We start from the raw sequence: 22,682 nt of genomic DNA on the forward strand, positions 1-22,682 counted from the left end.
ACATCTCTTGCTTGTATCAAAGTGAAATATGATGCAGTAAAACAGGCAGGCATTTTAATTTCCTCTTTCTTACTTCCTTAACATTCAGAGTAGTACTCTGACAGCTGAGTATACTTTTTCATTTCTGTACTGTGTCCTGTAATCTAAGATGGAGGCCTGGAGGAGTGAAAGCAGTGTGCTCCATTTCTCAGTATTCTCCTAGATTGGGCACTTTTCCTTGAAGCATGTTCTTCATATAATACTTGCAGTAACCCACAGTTTCAGAAAGGCTGAACATTGTATTCCCAATTGCTGGCTATGTTCCCACTGGCTGAGGTTTCAGTGCCTGTCTTCAGGTGTCCCAGTGTAGTTTTCTTAGGGCTGAGGTAACAAGAAGCAGAAAACTTTGTTTAATTTTGCTTTTTCCTCTGCCTTCTCCTTTCACTTGGTTTGCTACTGTATAGACTGGGACTTGCCAGCATCCTGTATAGGTGAGGGCTGCTTTACTTACCCTCTCTTTTGCAAAGGAGTTGAAGTCAGCAGAGGCCTCATCCCACAGAGCAGACTAATATACTTGGTATATTCTTATTGATTTGGAGTCACACTAGTTTTTTCCCATTTTAGGAAGAATTCATCACATCCTTTGTCCTTTCCTTGTCAAATCTGAGAGTCAGGCCATCATTAAAGGCAAACACTTAGCAAGCCATTGCTAAGCACTTTTTCCATGCAGCTCTGTCACAGTCATCAGTCCTGACTCAGGCCTTTGCCACCAAATCTACTGGGTGTTTTCCTCAGTAAAAGTTGGTAGGAAGCCACTTTATTTCAATTTGAGTTCATCTTGCTCAGGGCAGAAAGCTACTAAATTCTCATACTCACTACCCTTTTCTTTTCCTGCAAACTCCTTTTAATGTTAATATATTTAAATCTGACAAAGTTTAATCAAGCCATTGATGATAGTGATCATTACTTCATCAGGTGGAGCTTCCACACTGCTGACATTATATCTACATGCAAATCTTTTCAATGCCAGTAATATCATTCCCAAAGCAAAGTAAAAAGTGAAGAATCAGTTTATTAACCTCCATGGAGAGAATGCTATTCAAGCTGTGCTCAGTACTGAAAGTATTTTTAAGACATTAGATAGTAAATGTCTTGCTTAGAAAAATCTTTCATATAAGTAAATACAGAAATCTCCAGCTCCCTTTGTTTTGCTACCTGCAAACATCTAGCATTGAGGAAATGCCTTTTACAGTGAGCTTAATTGTGCTATAAAGCTACCTCAGGTTGCTACAGCCTCAGTTAGTGAATCTGCATTTTTCTTCAGTGTCAGATGGTTAGAAGTTTTAAAATTAAAAAATGAAGGCTGATTTTCTACAAAAGCAAAGAGAAGGTATGGCTCAGCTTAACAAGTACTGATGCATTTTAAAAAATATTGCTGAGAACATCCATTGCTTTTCTTCCATACTGTGATTGTTTCTTTAGAAGTTGAGGGTACATCCTTTCCCAGTGCCTCACAACAGTTGACTTCACTGGGCAGAGAGCAGAGTGTAATGCACAGAAGTAGAAAGGTTCAGCTTCTTTCAGACATTTCTGCTACTGTCCCATCAGTTTGTGTCCTGAGAGTACAGGAAGACAGTGCTTGCAAGTCACACTGCACCTGAACACAACTTTCCTGTAGAGCATGGTCCCTGCTGCTTGCTTGTGGCCAAAAAGCTTAACAAGAGGAAATCAAAAGGCAAGGATGGGCTCCCAGGAGTCAGTGTTTCCATACTCCTCTTGTTCAAGCATTGCTGCCAATGGTTTGTATATAGATCAGGGTGAGTTAACTGTGAAAGGATAAGAAGTCACAGGACTTTTATTTTTAAAGGGGGTGGAGTGGAGAGGGTGTTGATAGTTCGTCCCTCACTGTGGGGAATTGTGTTTCTTAAGAGCAAAACAAACCAAAAGAGTGATTGGTTGTTTGATGATAAATAATATATATGATCAAGACAAAGAATGGATGCAGAGACAGCTTTCACTGTTCTGAATTTGCCCTGTAATTGTGTATACATAACTTTTTATGCTAAGTGCCTCATCTTCCATGAAAGTAATAGTTTAATTTTCAATGATGCCTTAAGGTTTGTTATTCAATTCATGTTCTAGTTAATTTGCAAATCCTGTTTGAGTTAGAAGTTACCTAATCTGTGCTGATCAGAATTTAATGGACTTCCTGTGACAGAACAAATCTACTTTGAATCTCTAGTGCATATTATAAAAAGACACACCTCCCAAAAGCTGGGGCTTGATCATTTAGTTGTCTTTTTTAGTGTTTAGATGCTAAAGAATCTGTTGTTTGAACTGCTTTGCATTGTTGTGACCTGAACTGACTATAAAATCTGATTTCTGACTTTTCAACTCTAGGAATCTCTACCACCTGTCCAGTTTGACTGGAGTAGCAGTGGCCTTACTAACCCTTTAGATGGTACGTCTCTCCGTAGAGCCTCTAGCACCAGAGCTAGAGATAAGAAAGCTACAAAGTTCAGACAAACATCTATCTGCTGATTATTTTTTTTAAATATATACACATACACATATATATATAAATATATATAATACTTATTTCTTACTCCTAACTTTGGAAATTCAGGCTTTCTTTCTGATTAACAGTTCCCCTATGAGAAGTATTACATAGTCTGAAAAATACTAAGTTAAGTATTACTTTAGATTCCTGCCATATGCTAGTGACACAGTGGCAATATTAACACTTCATTATGTATAACTGCAGATTATAATGAAACTCTGAACAAATGAGCATTTTAGGTTGATGAGTTTTACTTCCTAAAAGTATTTTTCACCAGTCAGCTATCTCTTCAGACATCCTCTGAATGACAAACTTCTGTAAAGTGGCTACTTCAAAGCACAATATTTTAACCACAAACTGTTTGTGAAATATACACTTCCTGAGCTGAAAGTTTTCAGATTTAAAGATAATTTTATATTTCAAAAATGTGATTTCATTCATTATAACTTTTGCTTACACTAAAGAGCTAATTATAGCTAATGTATTAAAGAGGTAGCTACGAACTTAATTGTATCTGTAAATGTATATAGTTATCACCTAAAAGACCCTTCACCTATGTCTATTTTAATAGCAAAGAGAGTAGTGCCACAGCCTCCGGTGTCAGAAATATAAGTGCATGCAAAGGAAATAAAACAAGTTCTGGAAATTTGTTTGCTTGACAGACTAGAAACCTACCAAGAAACTCCTTTACAAGGAGCCTGCTGACAGCAACTGATTGATGACACACAAGTTCAGAGGCAGGCTCAGATAAAGTGCATCTCTTACTGCACTGGTGTTGCCACACTGTGTTGTTGCAGAACGTGTGGGGTGTAAGATTTTGGATAGCAATATTATGGTGCTGAAGGAAAGCCTGGATGGACCCTTTTGCTGTTGTCTGGTGTCTTACTACTTCAGTCAATCATCATGCTTTCTTTTTAACAAACAACTTTAAAATGTATCTTGGTTTGATTTGTTTTAGTACTAAAGGGGAACAGTATAATTTGCCAGTGAGGAACTGGACATAAGAGTGGCATTTGTTACCCAGTGGTCACACTGCTTTAAGATAATGATAATTAATAGCTTAAAGCTGCTAAATAAAATGATAGTTTTTTTTTTTCTTTTTGTTCTTTGCTATTTGAGGATCTGCTAAGTTTTCCTGATGAAAGAATGGCTTTAAATTTCAATGAGGGAAGAAAAAAGCCCATTCTATTTTAACTATCAATTGACCTATATATTGTTTCCCTTTAACTGGTCACATCTCTCTCTCTGGGTCGTGCTGGTTCTCTCTTTCATTTTTAGATTGAAATAAATATTTCTATTTTAAAGTTACTAGTGTTGATTTCCTTGCTGCATTGTACATGAGGAAATGTGCACTGAATTAAGTTGTTAACATTTTAGAAGGTACAAACTAATACTGTAAGCATTGTTTTCATGTCGATTTTTAAATTGCGTACTGAGTACTAATTATAACTTGCATGTTCAAGTGTGTGTCTTACCCCTTTTTACACATAAACCCCTCCCTTGGCTTACCTTCTATATGGCTGCCTACCAACACGGTCACTGAATTTCAAGCTAGTGGAGGTTCCACTCTTCTGAACCTTGATTTCTTTGGGCCCGTGGATGACAGTAGCTCTAGCAGCACCACCACAATCCCAGGTCAGCAGAGTGTTCAAACCACAACTGTAAGATTATAACGACTTACTAAAAGCATGAGCACATCACTTGACTTTCCTACAAACAAGGAGAAGTTTTACATTGCCTTTCTCTAAAATGTCTCTCTACTGCGTTTTTCCTTTAATCTGTGTTCTGTTTTCTGATGTTTTGTATCGAGTACGAAGTATTTAAAAGGTACTGTCAGCTCTGTATTTGTCACCTGCTGAAGGAATGAATGGCTTCTATGCTCTTGCAAAAAAGATGTTAAAACACTTGTTTCAAATGAGACATGCCAGAAGTTAACTCTACTAAGCACTTAAAAAATTTTGAAAAATTATGTAGATGTGGCAATTCCTAAAAGATGAGGCTTGCTCTCTTCTCTGAGTCCAAATTACAGGATTGTGATGATGTTTGGAAGCCATGTGTGAATATAAATTTATCAACCTTGATACATGACAGCCCAGGAGGTCATGGACTACTACTAATAATACAGTGAAAAAGGTGTTTTAACAGCCTTTATAATAGAAAAGAAGGATAGCTGCATGTTTGTGGGATATTAGAAGTTCATGAATGTTAATTTTGAAACCAAAGCACTATCTGCAACTTACTCCCTTAAAAAGGAGATGAATACCCCACTCTCTCATTGAATAATGTGTGAAAGAAATTGAATTCATTTTTCCCATGGTTTTTACATGCTCTGAGTATTTTGCATGAGCTTGTGAAAACCTACACTTTGAATAGATTCCTGCAGGAATTTCAGGGAACACTTTGGGGATTTGTTCAAGTGCATAGGTTAAATTGATAATGCAAGGACTCCTTCAGTACAATGCCTGGAGCCATGATAATCAATTTCTTCACAGGAAAGATATTTTTCCTCTCAGTGATTTTAATTTTTAAAACCCATTCATAAGATGTTTGGGGTCCTCCCACATTTCAAATAAATTATTAAAATTATTATGGTATTTTTTGTTTTTAGAAACACGCTTTTTTAGTTTTAAAATGTAATCACTGACAGCAATTTTATGGCATGGCAATCTAAATGATTTTTTTATTCCACCCTTGAGAAATACCATTATCAGATGGAAGAGGGCAGATTTGTCATGGAAGTGACAGCTAGCAAAGTCAAGGTGCTTGAGTCCTACAGATTCTTTAGTTAAGTGTGTGCAAAGTCCACTGACACAAGTCACCAGTGCCCAGCACATGTATTATTGCTTGTGTAGTTGGGTATGTGCATTATTGCTTGTGCAGAAGGTGTGCACACATAAAGGGATTACTGGAGGAATATTCTGTTAGTCTTTTATTACATTTTATTTTTTATGTTGTTTCATCAAGTTACAGGTATCACCTTCTATGGTATGCCCTATAGTGTTTTTGTTTTTTTTTTTTTTTTCTCTATTTCTTTTGGTTTGGCTTTGGTTTTGTTTTTTTTTCTTACTGACTTGTTTCTGGGAAAGTCATTTGTTTCATGGCTTGCAGCTCGTGTGTTTGTGTGTGTGTTTAGGAGCTTTGTGTGGGGTTTGGTTGGCTAACTTTCCTTCAATATCTCATTAAGGTTTTGCAGTTTCCTTAAATACTCTGTCATCATCTGAATAAAATGGACAATATGCAACTCTTAAAAAATACATAAAATAATTGAAAGACAAATTGCTAGATTTTTTTTGCTTAAAGAAGATACTTTTATCAGTAGAAGTTTATTCTTTCTTTGGAGACTTAGTTTTACTTACTATAGATTGACACTGAATTCTTCTCAGTCTGATTTCATCAGTACTCAAAATAACTTTTTAACAAAAATTTTCATTCCACATTATGAATAGGGAGTTACTAATTTCTAGTATTTTCCCACAGATTTAGTGTATTGTTTTATTTTTCATGTTAATAGTTTAACATAAATGCAGCTAAGAGGTGCCTAAAGAACAGTAAACTGAACAGTGACATCCCAAGACAGGACTGTAAATGAGAATATCTAAATGATGTAACTTACAAGGTTGCATTTAATGTTTGTTGCAGAGTTGCATGTCAAAGGGTTCCTTCCTTCAATTAGCTTTCCAATTTGTACCTTAATGGGATTTCGCAGGCTTCTGCAAGTCAAAGTGTATTTCTTCAAGGCTTCCTCTCCCTGATTGAAAGTGGATATTTTATGGAATATTTGGGCTTTTTCCTATTTCTAAGTTCTGTAAACATCTGACATTTCTAGAAGTCTTGGTATACCGGTCTCAGGACAGTACATATTTTGATATTTTGTATGGAACTGGATCAAATCAACTCTGAAAATCCAGACCTAAAAAAAAATATATATGTTAAAAGGACAGCTGATTAATTTCTAATCAACTTGTATTATGTGGAACAAATCTTCCACATCCTGCAACTTAACCAGATGATTTTCTTTATTTCACATTTTGGTCAGCTTAGTTTCCCTCATAATAAAAGAAGAATTAACTTGTCCCAAAAGGATAAATGGTCAAGACACTGCTTGTGGAGAGCTCATGCAAAGCAGGTTTGAGGATGCTTAACATCATCTGTTAGCACACACAGGGCTGTAGTTCCTGGTGGTAAAGGCAGGACAACAGGCACTGGCATTTATTTTTAGTAATCTTTTGGTGTTTCAGGAATACTTCTAAAAGCATCTTGATCCTGGGAAGTAAGCTGGATACAATCATCAGCAAACATTAATAAATGCTGGTTTTGTATCAGGGAGCTGCACAGGATCACCAGGTCCCAGTATTTGCAGTGTTTGTTCTGCAGTAGGATGAAATGCTTTTGTGTTGTCCACCCCAACTGGCACAAGTGTGGCACCTGTTTAGCACAGAGGTGTCTGTGGATAAACACAGTGCTTTATGAACAAAAATTCTGTGCTGTCTTTGAAAAACACCTTGTGAATGGCACATTGCACGCTTTGTGAAACCTGTGAAGCATAAAATATCTGAAACTGTAACTAGGGAAGTATCAGCTATTTCAAATGCAACAAAACTTGTTACAGTCTTTCCTTTTGATTTATTTTGGTAATTCTAATTCCTAGAAAATTTTTTAAGCAATAGTATGTAATATTTAAAAATCCTCGAGCTACTTCCTACTGAGATGTGACACTTGATACTAAACAGATAGAATTTAACTCATACATATATATTTTTTGCATACAGGTCTCCATTGTTTGCAGTGTTTTCAGAATGGCCTCTGCTGCCAAAATTTGAAATCCATTTACAACAAAAGTGATGTCCAAATTCAGCATCTGACCTCAGATACCTGAAGCTAGGAAATCAAGGCTGAAACGTTCAGATTCTTAATGTGTTAGAAATACTTGAAAAGGGAACAGACTGAAAGTTTTGGTGGTCCTGTGCATATTAGTATGTAACTTTTTTTTAATGCCATTCCCCTTCTATGTTTCATAAAAGCTTCTTTTCCTCACTTAAAATTTCAACTCAACCCCTAGTGAAAAGCCAGATACTAAATGCATTCTATTGCATGCCAGTGTTGTTTGTAATCTCTAGGTGAAGAGTTGGTCCCTGTTAACATGCAGTGTTCTTTTAATACAGGCATTTGAGTTGAAGTAATTGAAACAATCCATTTTGACACAGCTGACATTTTTATAGAAGTTTCACTCTGAAAAGTCAATCAGACTGGTTTTGTTTACTCACAGGCTGAGACCTTGTATGCCAGACTTGATCCAAGGCGTGTGTTTTGTACTACAGCTAAAAAAGCTGCTGAAAAGGGATGGGGAGAGAGGATGATGCTTCAAAAACACAAACATGTTCTGTCATGTTCTTTTCATGTATCTTGAAATCATAGATGATTCAGATGTTTACAGAAAACAGTCTCTAGCAAGTTGGTCTGTGACTAATTATGACTCTACTTGCCTCCAACCATCACTGATTATTATTTTGTACTATAAGGTGTGGATCCTGAGTTGTATGAATTGACAACCTCAAAACTGGAAACTTCCAACGCAAGCAGCAGAGTGACTGATGCTTTTGCAAGGCTCATGTCCACAGTGGAGAAGGCAAGCACATCCACAAGGTAAATGCTCTTCATTGCACATTATTCTTCTGTTTCTAAGGGTGGTGTGAAATGTGAGGTGTGAATGTGTGTGCAGTTTAAGGGTGGAAGTTCCTGAATGATCAAAAGGCTTTACATTTTAAATCTGAAGTTCATTGTACTGTAGTTCTTATTTCAAATTATCTCAAAAGTCTAAAATGAGCTAGATAAGAGTTTATGAGCTGAAGGAAAAAGATCACCAGGACTTATGTTGAAAAGGTAGAGCCAAGGACTGAACTGCAGGAAGCAACTTTCTGAACAACCAGAGCAGATTCCTGAGAGTGGCAGGCTAAACTGAATCAGCTCAGTGACCTAGGGCTAAGAGAGAAGACTCTCCTTGGACTCTGTGTAATTTATAAATACAGAATGTTCCACAAGTAAAATGATAACAGACTAATAATTATGACTATATTTGTCCCTTCACAAATAAAATAAAAATTAAAATTAAAAAAAAAAATAAAAACACCTGTCAAAACTTCAGTGAGCAAACATCAGTTTAATTTCACTGTTGCAGGTTAAGGATTGAGTGTGTGGTTGGTTAAGGGTGTCATTTCTACCTCAGTGGAGCACACATAAAGTAGTTTTGTGCTTTTTTTATAGGTAGTATCTATAGAAAGGCTTTAGACATCAAATGGCTTTCTTGAAGTCTGGGCTTTGATTGGGTCTGGAATCATCTCTCCATTTATAAGCTTGTATACTTTGGGTTTATTTTTTCATGTGTATCTTAGCAATAGGATCCTAGACTGTCTTAACATAGAATTAATGTCTGTGCCCTTTAAAAGAAATGCTGAGGAATCTTTACCAAGTAAAACATTGGTTTTTTGGAAGTGTGTGCCTCAATGTGCAACAAGTAGGTGATAACATATCTTCACTCCCAAGTGAGCTTTAGGGTTTATTCAGCACTCTTGAACTAGATGTGTTTTCATGCAACAGCCCTTAGGAGGAGGCACAGTAATGGTGGGATGGAGCTGGCTTGCTTAAAATGACTCATTTGTAGTTTTCAAGAGTTCTTTTCAAACATGCTCTTCTGCTGAGAAAACTTATCTTCCCAGTTTTCCTGCCGTGATAATTTTGAAAGTGAACATGAAATCAACAAGCCGTGAAATTTCAAGGGAGAACCAGTAGAGGGAACTCCCCACTTCGATGCTGGGTTTTGGGTCTTTTGGATTGCCTCTTTTTCTATCCATGGAGTGCACATACTCTCTCTGGAGATACTGTAGTAGAAGTTTGGCTTTCAGGAATTAGAAAACATAGTTGCAGTTAAAATACTTTTGTATTATATTCTAAGCTTAATTTAAAAATAACCACAGCAGGACATGCAAACTCTAAATGTATCTTTGTTGTATCTGCACTCTTAGATTTGTTCCTTGCTTTAAGATGTCTTAGCTTTTTGTTTACAAAGGAACTTTGCTTAAATGAGTGTTGACCCTCTTTTTTCTGTACTGTTTTTTTTATATGTGGGGTTTAGTTTTTTTCCCAGTGCTTCCACAATGCACTTGAAAGCTCTTACTTGTGCTCTTAAAGCTCTTTATCCAGATTTCAGAGCTCTTCCTCTGTTCTGGAGAGCATTGCTTACCAACAGGAATTGGTTCTAGATCTGTGATGTAGCAATATATCAGGCTGGGATCTCAGACTTGGAGACTAAGTTCAGACACGCACAAGGATTAGCTGTTTTCATGGTTTAATACATTCTGTATGTTCTTGTCAACTCTGCATTAAAAAAAAAAAAAATCAAGTGCTTTTTCTTCTTGATTTCATGCTCCCTAGAAGAAAAGCAGTTTGTTTTTTCAGGCTAGAAGCCTTCTGAGAAATAAGAAGGTATAGCCTCAGCAGTATGCCAACTAGTGTGGCACAATGTTAGCTTTTTGTAATAAATTTGTTTTTCTTTTCAGTTTTTTAAATTCTTTTGTAATGAACTGGAGACTTTAAAATAGGAGTGGCTGGGTACAGCCAGGTCAATGAGAATGAGGTTCATGCACCAGCCTGGAAATGTTAACTATCCATAATAACTGACTGAGGAAGACAAAACCAGTGGATTAGGATCACTTTGATGGCAACTTCACTTGTGCTGAGGCTATCCCATGTCTGTAACTTGGCTGAACTCAGGATCTTTAGGGTAAAGTTTAGAGTGAAAATACCACTGCTCACCTGTGGGATGCCATGTGAAGAGTATTCTTTGTCTAAAGATGCCCTGTCTAAAGCTACTTTGTCTAAAGTAGCCCTGTCTTCAGTTGCAAAGCCATCTCTTGAACCAGAAAGTCAGTTTCTCAGCAGGAAAGTATTGGGAGAGGAGGGAAACTTCCCTCTCAGCTTGAGCCTGAAACCTTGACAGCAGCAGTAAGTGTTGAAGGTCAGGGATCCAGTGCAGCATTCCACAGAGTCTCCAGCCTTGCCTAGTTCCATAGAATTGGCAGAGATCAAAAGTTTATCTGCTGTCTTTTTGAAGGAAAGCAGAGCATTGATACCTTTCCAAGAAATGGCCAAAACCCTCATTTAAACTGGAAGTACTCCTTGGGGATGGTGTTGGATGGAGCAGGCTAACTCTTAATTACAGAGTGTTTTTAAAGTACATTTCTCTAATCAGCTCATTGTTGCTGATAAAATCCGGCCTTGCTGGTGCCATCCTAAAAACCCTTTGCAAATGTGAGAGGTGACTGAAGCCCTGAAAGACTTGAATGCTGCAGGAAGGGGTTGGAATGCAAAACAGAGCAGTGACATGCAAGTGATGGATGGACAAGGTATTCCCTCTTTCTTGCCAGATTTTCTTCCAACAGCTTTCCTGCCTCTAAGTCTGGTTCATTTCTTGTGGCTTAGTGTTAGCATGCCTTTGAAAAGGAAATTTAGTGCCTACAGATAGAGGGGCTGGTACAAATGCTTGGTTAGGAGTAGCCCTCATGTCCTTCTTGGGAGGGAATGTAACCTAGTGTAAGAGAAGAGATGGATGGGGACTAAGTGTGCTGCAGAGGATTGAATGAGGCAGAGACCTTGTTTTGATCCAGGGATGGGTCCTTTCATGGTTTTGTAATCAAAAGTTCTGATTCCAAAGCAGACAGAAATAGGACAGCTGCCACTGACAGTCCACTCACTCAGGTGTCTGTTCTTTAAGTCATGGCACCTAGAAATGAGGAGTGCATGAGCAGGAGAAGCTCTGCAAGACTCCTCTCCACTGATCAGGGCTGAGCAAAAGAAGCTCTTGGCAATGGGAACATCTTCAGCAAAAGTGGTGTCTGAAGTTAATGCACAGTTACTTCTCTTGCCTCTGTTAAAGGACATCATGGTTAGTAGACAGTTTGCTAAGTTTTAAAGGTAAAACCTGTCTGCAGTAATGATGCTACTTTGTCTTTTAAAATTAGAGAGTTAATGTAGCTCTTAAGGGTTGCCCTGGTGATATTTGCTACCAGAAGTGTTGATTGTTACCCAGAAAGGGTACTTGCAGTGTCCAGTTTTATTGTATTGCAGAGGAACTTGCCTCTCTGTTTTGGCCACCTCACCCCTTTCTGCACTGAGATGATTTCAAAAAAGGGTTGGAGACTCATGACCAAGTGATTCTATCTATAGCTCTGTCTTGGTCACAGTTAAGCAGTGGTTGCTGTATTAGTGTGTTAGCTTCTCCTGCTTTAGCAATACCTTTTACATTGCAGTGGAGTAGATAAATTATTGCAAAGGGGAATATTCCAGCCAGAAGGGGAGCAGTTGGTAACTGGGTGAGGTTGGCACCTCACTGGTGTGCCTGTTCTGCAGAGAGAGCAGCTGGCACAGCAGGAGTGATGGCACTGTCCTGTGACAAAGGTGCTGCACATGACCACGGAGTGAAAGGCAGCACTGCCTCTGGGACCCAGCGGTGCCATTTCTTAGCATGCTGTACTTGAGCAGAGGAGGAAGAGGCATATAAATAGCAAGGAGTGTGTGAGCTCCATCTAGCCTGATGAACAATTACAGGAACATCTCCAAGGCAGCCCTCTTCCCTTGGCTTCCTCTGCCAAACACTTCTTTGTTAGCTCTAAGCCCTTGATCATCGGGAGTTGGTACCTTTAAGAGGCTTATGGTAAATGATTATTAATAGTGGCACCAGATACTGATAGCACAGTGGTGGGTGAGAACCACATTTCAGCAGCTCAGAGATAGTCCTTTGAGTGCAAACAGAGCTGACTGTGAAGTTGTTAGAGGAGGCACATATTGGCTCTCTGCTTCTTCCTTCAGTAAAACCAGCACACACAGCTTTGTTTATCCTCCAGAATTTGGTAATCTGCCTAGTCAGTAGCTCGTGAAATTCCACTGCAGCAAAGAAAAAAAATATTGCTGTTCTGTGAAGGTAAGTCAGATTTAGTGTTTAGGCTGCCTCATCTAGAGAACTTTCACTGAGTGGGGATTTCAAGTAGCAAACAAAAGTGAGAGTTCAGTGTCAGCACAATGATCAGTGGTGATGGTCACCACAATCATCAGATGTCAAGGATGCATTTGAGTCCAGCTCTTTTTTTCTTCTAGCTAAGGAATTCTGAGGCTTCTGTGGAAGCAAGCATGCTTTCCACTGGTCTCTGCTCAGCTAAGGGAACAATCCTCATGGAGGCTGACAAAAAGTACCCGCTGCTTCATGATTGGAACAGACATTGCCCTCTCATGGGCTTGGTTTAAAGTTTATAAATAAGACCAGGTACAGAAAGGAGATTTCTGAAGTGTTCTAGGGAAAGCAGTTTCTTTGGTTCAAGCATTTTGTCTCAATTTTTTTTTTTTTTCCTCCAAAGGTGAGGGGGCTTATTCAGTTGCAATTTCTTATATCATTACAGGATTTAGCAGGTGCCTTTTTGAAACTGGAATAATGTTTGATGGAAAACTGAGTATTTCTAGTAGTAGGTAGTGTTCTTCAAAGATAAGCCAGATGTGTGTAAAGTATGGATGTTTTGGCAAAGGAGGGGGGGGGTCTGCAGCAGTCTGAGCCAGGCTTCATTTTACTTGGGAAGTGTGAATTTTTTTGCGTAATCATGAGAACCAAGCGACATGGGATTCAGACTTCTTTATTCATTTGTGCTCAGTAATTCTTGTGAATAATGCAAAAGGCAGAGTAAACCCTAGTGATTCCCAAACTGCTGTGTGCATCGTGGCCACTCATACTCCTGCACTTCAAAGCAAGTAGATACACTTATTTGTGAGGCATCTTCTGCTGCTGAATCCTGAGGGGAAAAAAGGTTTTAGGATCACAATGTAGAGTGGCATGATGGGCAGTCTGAGAACAGTTGTGTTGAAAACACAGCATAAGTGCTTTTTTATTTTAAAATTATTGAGAAGTAACTTAGGAGTTTCTTAATGTCCTTTTAAGATCTTTTCCATTTTATTTTTGAAGAATTGTACCAGATTTAGGTAGTTTAGAACTGATGCTCCAACTGTTTTATCTCTAGAATATGGGCATGGTTGTCTCTTCTAGTGTCTTGAGTCTTGAAGCTGCTAAAAAAAAAGGAAAAAAAAATCTGTAAAAATTATCATTTGAATAGGACTTTTCCCTTTATTGCAACAATATACACAGGAACATTTTGCTGACTCTCTCTGTTAACACATTCTTGGTAGGCAGGTAGGTATTATAACATTAGACTACCTTCAAGTAGCTTACAGAAGTGCCTGTCAGAACATTGCTTCAATCAGTGATTGTTTCAGTGATCCCAGGACTATCAGGTACTGGATTAATGCACTTTGTTCTCTTCTTCCCAACAGGAAGCCTAAAAAGGAAGAACATCTTAGTGAAGAGGCTGCCAAGGTGATTTCTAGCCTTCCTGACTTAACTTTCATGCATGCCAAGGTGTTGATGTTCCCAGCCACATTAACACCTTCAACAAGCTGCCAAGAAAAGGTAGACTAAGGTGATGTGAATTGGACGTTTTCTATTGATTTTTTTTTTTTCTTCCCTCTGCGGGTCGTAAAAAGCAATCTTGCTTTAATTAAAAAAATATCAAGTTCAGATGATTTGTTGGTAAGCAGCACTAGAAAGGTATACATAGTAATGTATATTTATTTACATACTGGAGTCCTAAATTTATATTAGAGAAAAATGTAAATAATTGGGGGTAAATCTTTTTGAAGATCTATTCTTTTTGTTGTGCTGGGCTGTATACATTTATGTCTTTGTGAAATACACTGGTGGTGTCCTTCTTAAAAAACTTTTAAAAGTTAAAAAAAATCCTATAAACTCATAATGAAAACTTCAATCTTCACAATCCGTGAAGTTCCCCCTTAAGACTTTCAGATTGCATTGAGCAACTTTTTCTTTCCTGCATATACTAAAATACTTCTTGCTGGAAAAAAAATCAAAAGGTAATGTTGTCCCTTTTGTGGGTTTTTCAGTTATTGTTTCTTTAAAACCCAGTAATTTCTTTTGTGTTTTAAGAAGCTTAAGATGTGTTTTTCCTTTTCTTTTCCCCCATCCCCTCCCCCTGTTTGATTGGTTGGCTGATCAGTTTTTATGTTCTTGAACTTCAATAGTATGGCTTTGTCACTGTATGGCCTTTTGAAAGGTGTGCTGTCAGTAATTTCTTGTTCCAGTTATGGATTACTGTCTAAACACTTGATTTTTTTTTTTTTTTTGGTCATTAGAAGGTTGTCTGCTCTTAATCAGTTTGATTTGGAAAAGAAGGACCAAAACAATATGAATGTCTTACAATGAAATTTACCTGTTAAAAATTTTTATGTTCTATTGTACCACTATTCCTGTTTGATTTTGCACAGTGTAAAATGACATAATCATAGATTGCTATGGTTTTAGGCTGTATATACAGTAAAAAACTATGGGTTGTAAATGTCTGGGGAAATTCCTATGGAAAAAAGAGAGCTATGTCGAAGAACCTCTAAAAAGGTCAATATGCATGCCCAAGGTCTTTTGAGATTTAAGTGTGTAAATTTCCTTTTAGCTTACACAAAATAAAATAATTTAAAAGATACATATGTATACAGGCTGTTATCTTTTCTTACAGAATGTGTGCATTACTCACTGCTGTGTTAGTGGTAAAATGGATGCGCTCCAGGACCTTCTGATTTGTGTTGCTCAGTCCCACAAACCACACCTGGCAGGGTCCTGCAGATTTTCCTTCAATTCTCCTGTCTCTTTATCATGTTGGGAGTCAGTCTTTTACTTCTGTCTCCAATTTCCCTTCTGGCTTGTAGGGCAATGTGGCTCATGATATTTACGGTTAGAGACTTCTTCAAAGCAATTGGCAATACTCAACTGTAAGAAACACCAGCTACAGTGAGGCAAGAAAGGACAACTGGGTTTGCTGATTTCTTAGCTGCAGAAAACCAGAAACACAGCAGTCACTGAATTCTCCTCTCATGTTAGCTTGCACTGTAGCTCTGTGAGCAACATCTCATCAGAGGGTCTCAGTGAACTGGCTGCAGGTAAGGCATGTTCTGGGTGCTGCTGTTTCTTGATGGTGCATGGACATAGACTCTTCCATGTCTTTATTATGTGCACAGCTCTTTAAGTGCTCAGTAGTCACCACCAGTTCATCACCTAACATCTTGTTCTGAGAAATCTCTAGTGTGTTTTTTTATCTGCTATTTGAATTCTTTATTGTCTAACAGCACTTGGGTCAGAAAAGCCTGAGTTTTGATGTCATCAGCTGGGTAAGCTGAAAGGTTGTCCTTGCAAAAGGAAGCTTTTTACTCTCCTTGAGGGACCAGTGCTGGGGTTCCATCTTTGTGAGTGCAGGAGTTTCAGTGAGTGGTGGATGCTCAGAGTTGAGAGAGCAGCTCCTATGGCTATGGTAAAGTTAATTTGTAAAGGCTAAATTGCCTCCTTTGCCCTCTAATTAGTACTGCAGTGTACACTGATGTGGTATCAAACTGCACCCTGTTGTAGCAGAAAAGGTTTAAGCAAAAGCCATGTGCTTTACCATGTAGCCCCAAACCCACTTCTGTTTGCTGTTTCTGCAGATTTTCATTACAGCACTGACTTCATGCCCGTTACATGTCAGAATTAGCTTTGCTAATCTCCCAGGTTTAGCAGGGTGTTCTTTAGTGCATGCTTATTGTACCCTTCAGTTCTGGTGTTGGCTGCTGTAGGTTAAAATTGGTGCCTTTGTTTCCGTGACTGTGGCGTGTCCCTTGGAGCTGGAGCAGTGGGATAGCTGCAGCACAGAGCTATAGCTATTGTTTCAAGGAGAATATGTTTAGGAGCTGACTCATGATCCTTGTCTGGCAGCGAGTGGACTGAAGTATTAAGGAGAGGTGGGGGTGGAAGTGCCAGCTGCAAGTTGATCTTTAGTCTCCTCACAATTGCCTCCAGAGGCAGCTGCCCATTTGTCTTCCAGTCTCTGAGTGCAGTTCTGGTGGCCTGCCGTGGATGGGGGAGGGGAAAAAGGAGATTTCTATTGTGACTGATGTACTAATCTGAAACTTTGTGAAACCTGGTACTATCCAGAGTGTGTTTATGGGGTTTTTATGTTCTTTCTGCATCCCACAAACCTTCACACTGCTGAAAGATGTAAAGCTTATCTCCAGGTTCAGCCTTTTGGGGTAGATGCTGCCTGCCTTAAAATGTAGGACTGCTTTTTGTCTCCTGGCTTAAGCCTCCTTTTTTGTTGTTGATGGTGGGATGGACAGACAGGATCCTCTTGCCTCTCTCCTCTGTCTTGTACAGGCAGCTCTGTTCACAGGCAGGAAGTTTTGGCTAAGAGATTCAGCTGCAGCTGGGTTGTCCTTCCATGTTGTTGCCATTGACACAACATGCAGTGTCTAGTTTAATCTTGCCAGTGGCCTCATGGGCAGGATGGCATTTGATGCTTTGTGCACGTTTGTGATGCTGTGCATTGTCACCAGACACGTCAGGGTGCATCACTTTCACCCCAGCACTGGTGTCACTGAGGAGAGAGTGCCTGTGTGCCCGTCCAGCCCAAGCAGCAGAGGACACCTGGGTCTGATGCAATTCCCTGAGTTGGCACATGGCCATGAAGCAAAGTCCAAAGATCCCACTGTGAAGTGAGCTGCAGGCTCCTGAACGACTGCTAAGAAGGGCTGGGCTCTGCTTGTGTTATCTGAAAGATTGTGCTGTGAGACTTGGGGGTTCAGCTCTGCCTTACCCAGAGCACCACCACCTGCTGCAGGTGCTGGCAGTGCTGGACTGCCCACAGCACCTGCAACGTTGACACCTTCTCAGAATATCATTAGCTCAGCAAATTCATTTTGAGATGCCAGAAGTAAGCTTGCAAATAAGTGTGTGTACATGTCCTCAAATGCAGTCAGTGTGTACTGAAGTTAACTCTTCATCACATTGAGTTGTTGTATAGAATTTTGCCTGGTAATTGAAATCATCATGTGGAAAGTTTGGTTGTTGGACTGCTGCACTTGAGCTGAATATCTGGTGGGAATATATGTGAGAGAGATGTACCTCAGTGCATGTAAGATGAATCACCCTTGATCCAACCATTTACATTTTGTGCCAGTTCTGCAACTCTGCATATTTATCTTCTAAATTTCAGAGCATTTTGAAAATACAGGATAGTTGCAAAATACACTTGAATATAATTTATAAAAGCATAGGTCATCTAATAATTGCACATACTACCTGCTAGGAGTGTCTGCTACAAAAACAGAGAAGTTTTTTTTTTCTTCTGGCCTCTGCCAAAGAGCACAGCCACTAAAGGCAGTAAGCAGCCTGGTCTGCTCCCTCCAGAGAGCGTGGAATGTCAAAAGAGATGGGAAGAAATACATTTAAATTCAGAGGGCTAAAAACAATTGGAGGAGGAGCTGGAAGAAAACACAAAGCAAGAGCTCAGCAGAAGCTCTGAGTAGGGGGAATAGGAAGGTGAAGCAGTACTCAGAGTATAGGCAGCTGGGAGAGCTGTAGGAAGAGCAGATGGTGGAGAAAGTGGGATACAAGCATGAGGAGCAGGAGCATTTGGAGAGAAGGGAAAGCCTGGGCTGGATTACAGGTGCACACACTGTGCCCACTGGCTGCTTTCCTCCAAAATCTGGAACTGAGCCTTGGAGCTGCAAGGGTCTGAGTTCCTGTTCTGCAGAGGAAATGTGTCACAGCCGTGGGGTGCGTGGGAGCTGCATCACCACAGCCCCTCTATTGCTGTCAGTTATTGCTGGTAGAGAGCTGGACTGCAGACTGAGGCTTTAAATGCAGCTGCTGGTGCCTGTCCTAGCACTGATACAAGTCCAGATGTTAGAAGACCTTTTTCAAAAATTATTTTTAGATAAGGAGGTACATTATAGTTCCTCACAGTAGGTACAAAATCAAATCCTCCAAAGCAAAGCTCTGCCATGGATTTGGAGCTGCAGCTTCCATCCTGTCATGTGTCTGCAATGTGACAGTTGTTGCTTACATATCCCCCTGTCTTCACCTGATCCTTGCCTCGTGCCCTGTACAGATTTATTCTCTGAATCAGTGCAATGCAGTAAAACTCTTCTCTGAAGGGCCCCTGCTTCCTGTGGCTGAAGGGAAGGGGTGGCCCTGTGTGGAAATTGCAGAGAAGGCACAGTGGAGTGTGATGCTCTCCTGGCTGGAAGCAGCTGGTCATGCCAGCTTTTTTTTTGCAGGAGGTCACTTGTGCACTTCTGTCTTTTGGTACCCAGCATGAGTTGCCTAATTGGGATGTGCAGAAATGCTAATTTCTCTGGGATGTAGCTTAAGCAGTTAGGAGCTTTGCTTGTTTGATACAGTCATGGGCTCTGTGGCACTGGGGGTCAGGTGCACATGTGATGCATCCAAAACTGATGGAGCTCTTGTTTTCACCATGTCAACCTGTACTTAAAAATGTAATCTATGTTGTTAACCCTGTGTTACAGATGGGTTGCGAAGATCAACTCTTTGTCAGCAATATCTGAGGAGGACTCAGCAGGTCTCACACCCATCTCAAAGGCAGAGGGGAATTCTGACTGTCTCATGTCTGGATTCACTATATGCTCACCAAAGAAAAGTATTTCTCCTAGTCTGGGGTCTCTGAGTCTTCCTCTGCATGTCCACTGATTCTGTCAGGATGCTGCTGACCTGGCACATGTCTACAGAGGTTCCTAGTGCTGTACACCATACAGTAATTGGATTGTGTGCCTCAAGTAAGGCTTGGGACTACTTCTAGAATATGAAGGGACAAAAAAATATTTCTCCTTGAACTAAAAGACACTGGGGTCCTGTGGAAAACAAAATAATTCAAAGGAGGGTCAAACTAGGGTATTGTACATATTTTTAATGTTTGCCTAAACATCCTTAATGAGTCTTCTGGCAGGGTTTTCCATATGCTTAATGATCCTTTTTGGCATAGTTATGTATGTCTAGAATATGTACCCCATGTGTGCAATATACTGACCTGAGGCATCACATTGGGCTGTATTCCCCGAGGGATTCTGCTGGGCTGTCACCTGTGCCCTCACTGGTTGTGTGCCCAGGTGGCATTTGCTACACCTACTGTCAGTGGAGCTGTTGTGAGTGATCCTTGCTCATCAAGGTTTTTTAGTGCTGGTGCATGGGCAGCTCCTGGTGTTTGCATGGTTCACACCAGGTCCAGCAAGCAAACCCCAAAATCCGAGTAGGTTCCCTGCTGGGGTTGCTGCCATGGTGTGAGCCTCACCTTCCATATTTAAAGCAGTGAAGTTACATGGAGAGGGAGGGGAAGCCAAGGGGCAGGTTCAGCTCAGCAGCCATGTGTGTGCTTTTGGCTTTGTTTTTCCAATGAAATGTGTCTCAGTTGTTTTTAGACTCTTTAAGTGATTAAACACTGGCTGTTCAATTCCCTCAGCACAGAATTTACCGAGGCCAGGTGTAGTTTTCAAGACTCTCTTCATCTTACAAACAGCAGAAAGTGTTGCTTTGCCTGAGCTGGTCTTCAGGAGGCATTGCACAAGGGGAGAAAAGAAGATTCTTGGATCAGGCCAGTGTTGCCTGGCCTCCAGCTGCTCAGCAGGAAGCAGGAAAAGCAGCTGTCAAGGGTAGTGCAGGGAGCTGTGGTCTCTCACATGATGCTGTGGGCACCCCAAACCTTGCTGCAGTGCAAACCCCAGAGACCTCAGTGGTGTTCAGCTCGTGAACCACGCTGAGCTGGCCTGGCTCTGCACAGGGGTGAACCCTTGGACTTGTACCCTGGGGGGAAAAGCCCATCCCACCCCAAGCACTTCCGGATGCAGCAGCTTGTGCCACGCTGGGGAGTTTGTCTGTTACATTCTCCAGCTCCAGTAATAAAAGGAGCAGACAAATTGGCCTCTCCCACCCTAGATCCACATTGCTGATTGTCAGCTGCAGCTGCAGTTGGTATAAGTAGCCCAAAGAACCCCTAGTTAGGGTCTCCCCTATTGCTTGAGGGAGCAACTAGTCTTAGCCACAGAGACTCAGGGGAAAGGAGGGCAGCCCTGCTGCTCATGCCACACAACTTTATCCCAACATGTCTTTCCAAAGCCAGTGGACAGCTGATGATCAGAGGAGCAGCTTGAGGTACAGTGGGACACACAGAAGACATGTGTGTGGTCATGGCAGAATTGTCTCTGTCTAATGTCTGTGTTCTGGTGTCCTCTTGGGCTGTCACTCAGGTCTGCTAAGCTGTGATATTGTCTGAATTGTAAGTTTTGCTGTGGTTAGAGCTGTTTTTTCAGGTCTTCTTTGGCTGAGGAAAAGAAGTGTGTGAGGAGACTGCCTGTAAAGAACACGTGAATGCTGGCAGACAGAATGTGTGCAGACACTCCATGAGTAGCTGGACCACTGGTTTGGGGTTTTTTTATCTCCTTTATGCTCACTAGTCCAAGGAGTTCAGAGAAGACAAGGCAACGAGATTTGCTGAATCTCTTCCTAAAGCACTTCAGTTGCTCACAAGAGTCTTGGATAAGGATGTGGGAACACCTTCCACAGGAATTCAGAGCAGAAAGTACCTAACAGGCACTTTCAAAAATGCAAAGGCTGGGTCAGGACCCATAAGCCATTTTTGGATCACATTTTGGCTTTTAAACGACAGGGAGCATTAGCACAAATAGAAAGCATGGATATTTTGGAAACAAATCAAAAACAGTCATGAAGTGTCCCCCTAACACCTTCAAATCCTCCCTTTCCTCTCTGTCTCCAGCCCCAACTATCATCAAACGTTTTGTCCCAATCTCAGCAACTTGGACCTGAAACCTGTTTGCACGTGAATTCTACTACCAAAAAGGGCTTTTTTTCAAGGCTGTGTTACTTGACTGGTGCAGGGACTGTGTTTTCATTAGGAGCACTAAAGCCCTTTGTCACTGAGTTGATGGTGAAGGGAGTTAAGAATCAAAGTGCAGCTGGTGGGGTGTTCTGCAGCTGTTCAGACTCTTGCAGGTTACTCCACTCTCCCTTGGAGTGAGCTGCCTCCCTCTGACAATGGCAAAAGGAGCAGTTGTGTGGCTGCTTTGTGCTCCTGCGGGAGTATTTTCTCCCCTTTTCCATTTTGAAGGGGTGTCCTATCCCTTTCTCTCCATCCTTGGCCACCTAGATGAAGTCTCTTCTGGCAACTTTCCCCTCCTTTGGCTGGGGAGGAGGAAGCAGGGTGGAAAGGGAGGAACAAACAGCTGTCCTTTAGGTTTCCAATCAATGCAGCTCCTTAGCAAGCTGGCAGTGTGAACTCAGTCCTTAGGAAAGCTGTTCTTTCATTCAAGAGGCAGCCTGAGCCAATTCTCCCCAGCCCAGGGCTGAAGAGGTAGGGAGTTTGGTCCTTTCCAGCTTGCAGGACCATTGCAGCTGGCACAGGCTCCTGTCCATTCCCTGTGTTTGGTTTGTGCAGTGCACTGGAGGACCTTGTGGGGGTGAAGCTGTCTCAGGACACTGCTGAAATGTTGCAATGTGTGCATTTCAATTTTCATCTCTTCCTGAAAGCCACTTTCCCCTGAGGCTGGGAGTGGGTGTAGGGAGATACCCGGTGAGGTGCAGCACTGCCCAGGCCAGCCTGGCACCACAGCATGAGGGGAGAGAGTCCAGGACTTGCTGACAACAAATTCCTGAGTGTACTGATCCCTGGAGTTTGTTTTGAGTCGGGAGGATCACAGCTGAAATCTCATTAGCAAATAACAGGCCTGGTGTGCAGAAATGTGCCCCATCTTGGTCTCACTCTGCCACTTCTGGTCAGCAGCGTTGAAAATTCACCCTCATGCTTGCAGGTGTGAACACAATGTGGCTGCCCTGGTTTGCAAGTGGTGGTGAGAAGAGCTGTGGTGTGCAGTGGCAAGAGGGATTTTAGTGTGTTTGCAGTTCTGCTGCTGTGGCTAGAGAAATTCTCTTTCTGATGAATACAGGGAATGCTGTCTGCAACTGGGATTCCAAGGGTAGATGTGCCTGTAGTAAGGCATCAGGCCTCATTTAGCTGCAGAAAGGTTGATCAGTGAAAAAAATACTTTTCTCTGGTGCTCTCTGGTTTTCCCCATGAATTTGGGTATCTGAATACCATCTGTCACACTGCTGAGTGGTCCCTAAATCAGAAGTGGTCCTCAAATCTAAGAGCTCGCAGGGGCAGAACATCGCCACTAGCAACAGATAAAAAATGAAAAAATGAGGTAATGC

The 22,682-nt window shown here is 40.9% G+C and overlaps 1 protein-coding gene and 2 long non-coding RNA genes across 5 annotated transcripts in view; 2 read left to right on the forward strand and 1 right to left on the reverse strand.

Annotated features, from left to right (window-relative positions):
- Positions 1-15,123, forward strand: part of AFTPH (aftiphilin) — a 42,538-nt gene extending 27,415 nt beyond the window's left edge. The window contains exons 7-10 of one of the 3 annotated variants that reach the window (XM_053973441.1): positions 2,380-2,440; positions 4,091-4,174; positions 8,059-8,182; positions 13,904-15,123. In XM_053973441.1, coding sequence (XP_053829416.1) covers positions 2,380-2,440; positions 4,091-4,174; positions 8,059-8,182; positions 13,904-14,048 — 414 coding nt within the window. In that variant the 3' untranslated portion in view covers positions 14,049-15,123. The other 2 variants (XM_053973442.1, XM_053973443.1) reach the window with 2 other exon arrangements.
- On the reverse strand, positions 13,501-16,913 carry LOC128805018 (uncharacterized). Its single transcript, XR_008436241.1, has 4 exons — positions 16,646-16,913; positions 15,175-15,407; positions 13,788-13,908; positions 13,501-13,639 (listed from the first exon to the last, which is right to left on the reverse strand). It is a non-coding gene; the product is annotated as an uncharacterized LOC128805018 (long non-coding RNA).
- Positions 16,914-17,063: 150 nt separating this feature from the next.
- Positions 17,064-19,117, forward strand: LOC128805752 (uncharacterized). Its single transcript, XR_008436549.1, has 2 exons — positions 17,064-17,376; positions 18,974-19,117. It is a non-coding gene; the product is annotated as an uncharacterized LOC128805752 (long non-coding RNA).
- Positions 19,118-22,682: the final 3,565 nt, after the last annotated feature.

The sequence above is a fragment of the Vidua macroura genome, chromosome 3 (genome assembly GCF_024509145.1).
Source record: "Vidua macroura isolate BioBank_ID:100142 chromosome 3, ASM2450914v1, whole genome shotgun sequence".
Classification (NCBI taxonomy): Eukaryota; Metazoa; Chordata; class Aves; order Passeriformes; family Viduidae; genus Vidua; species Vidua macroura.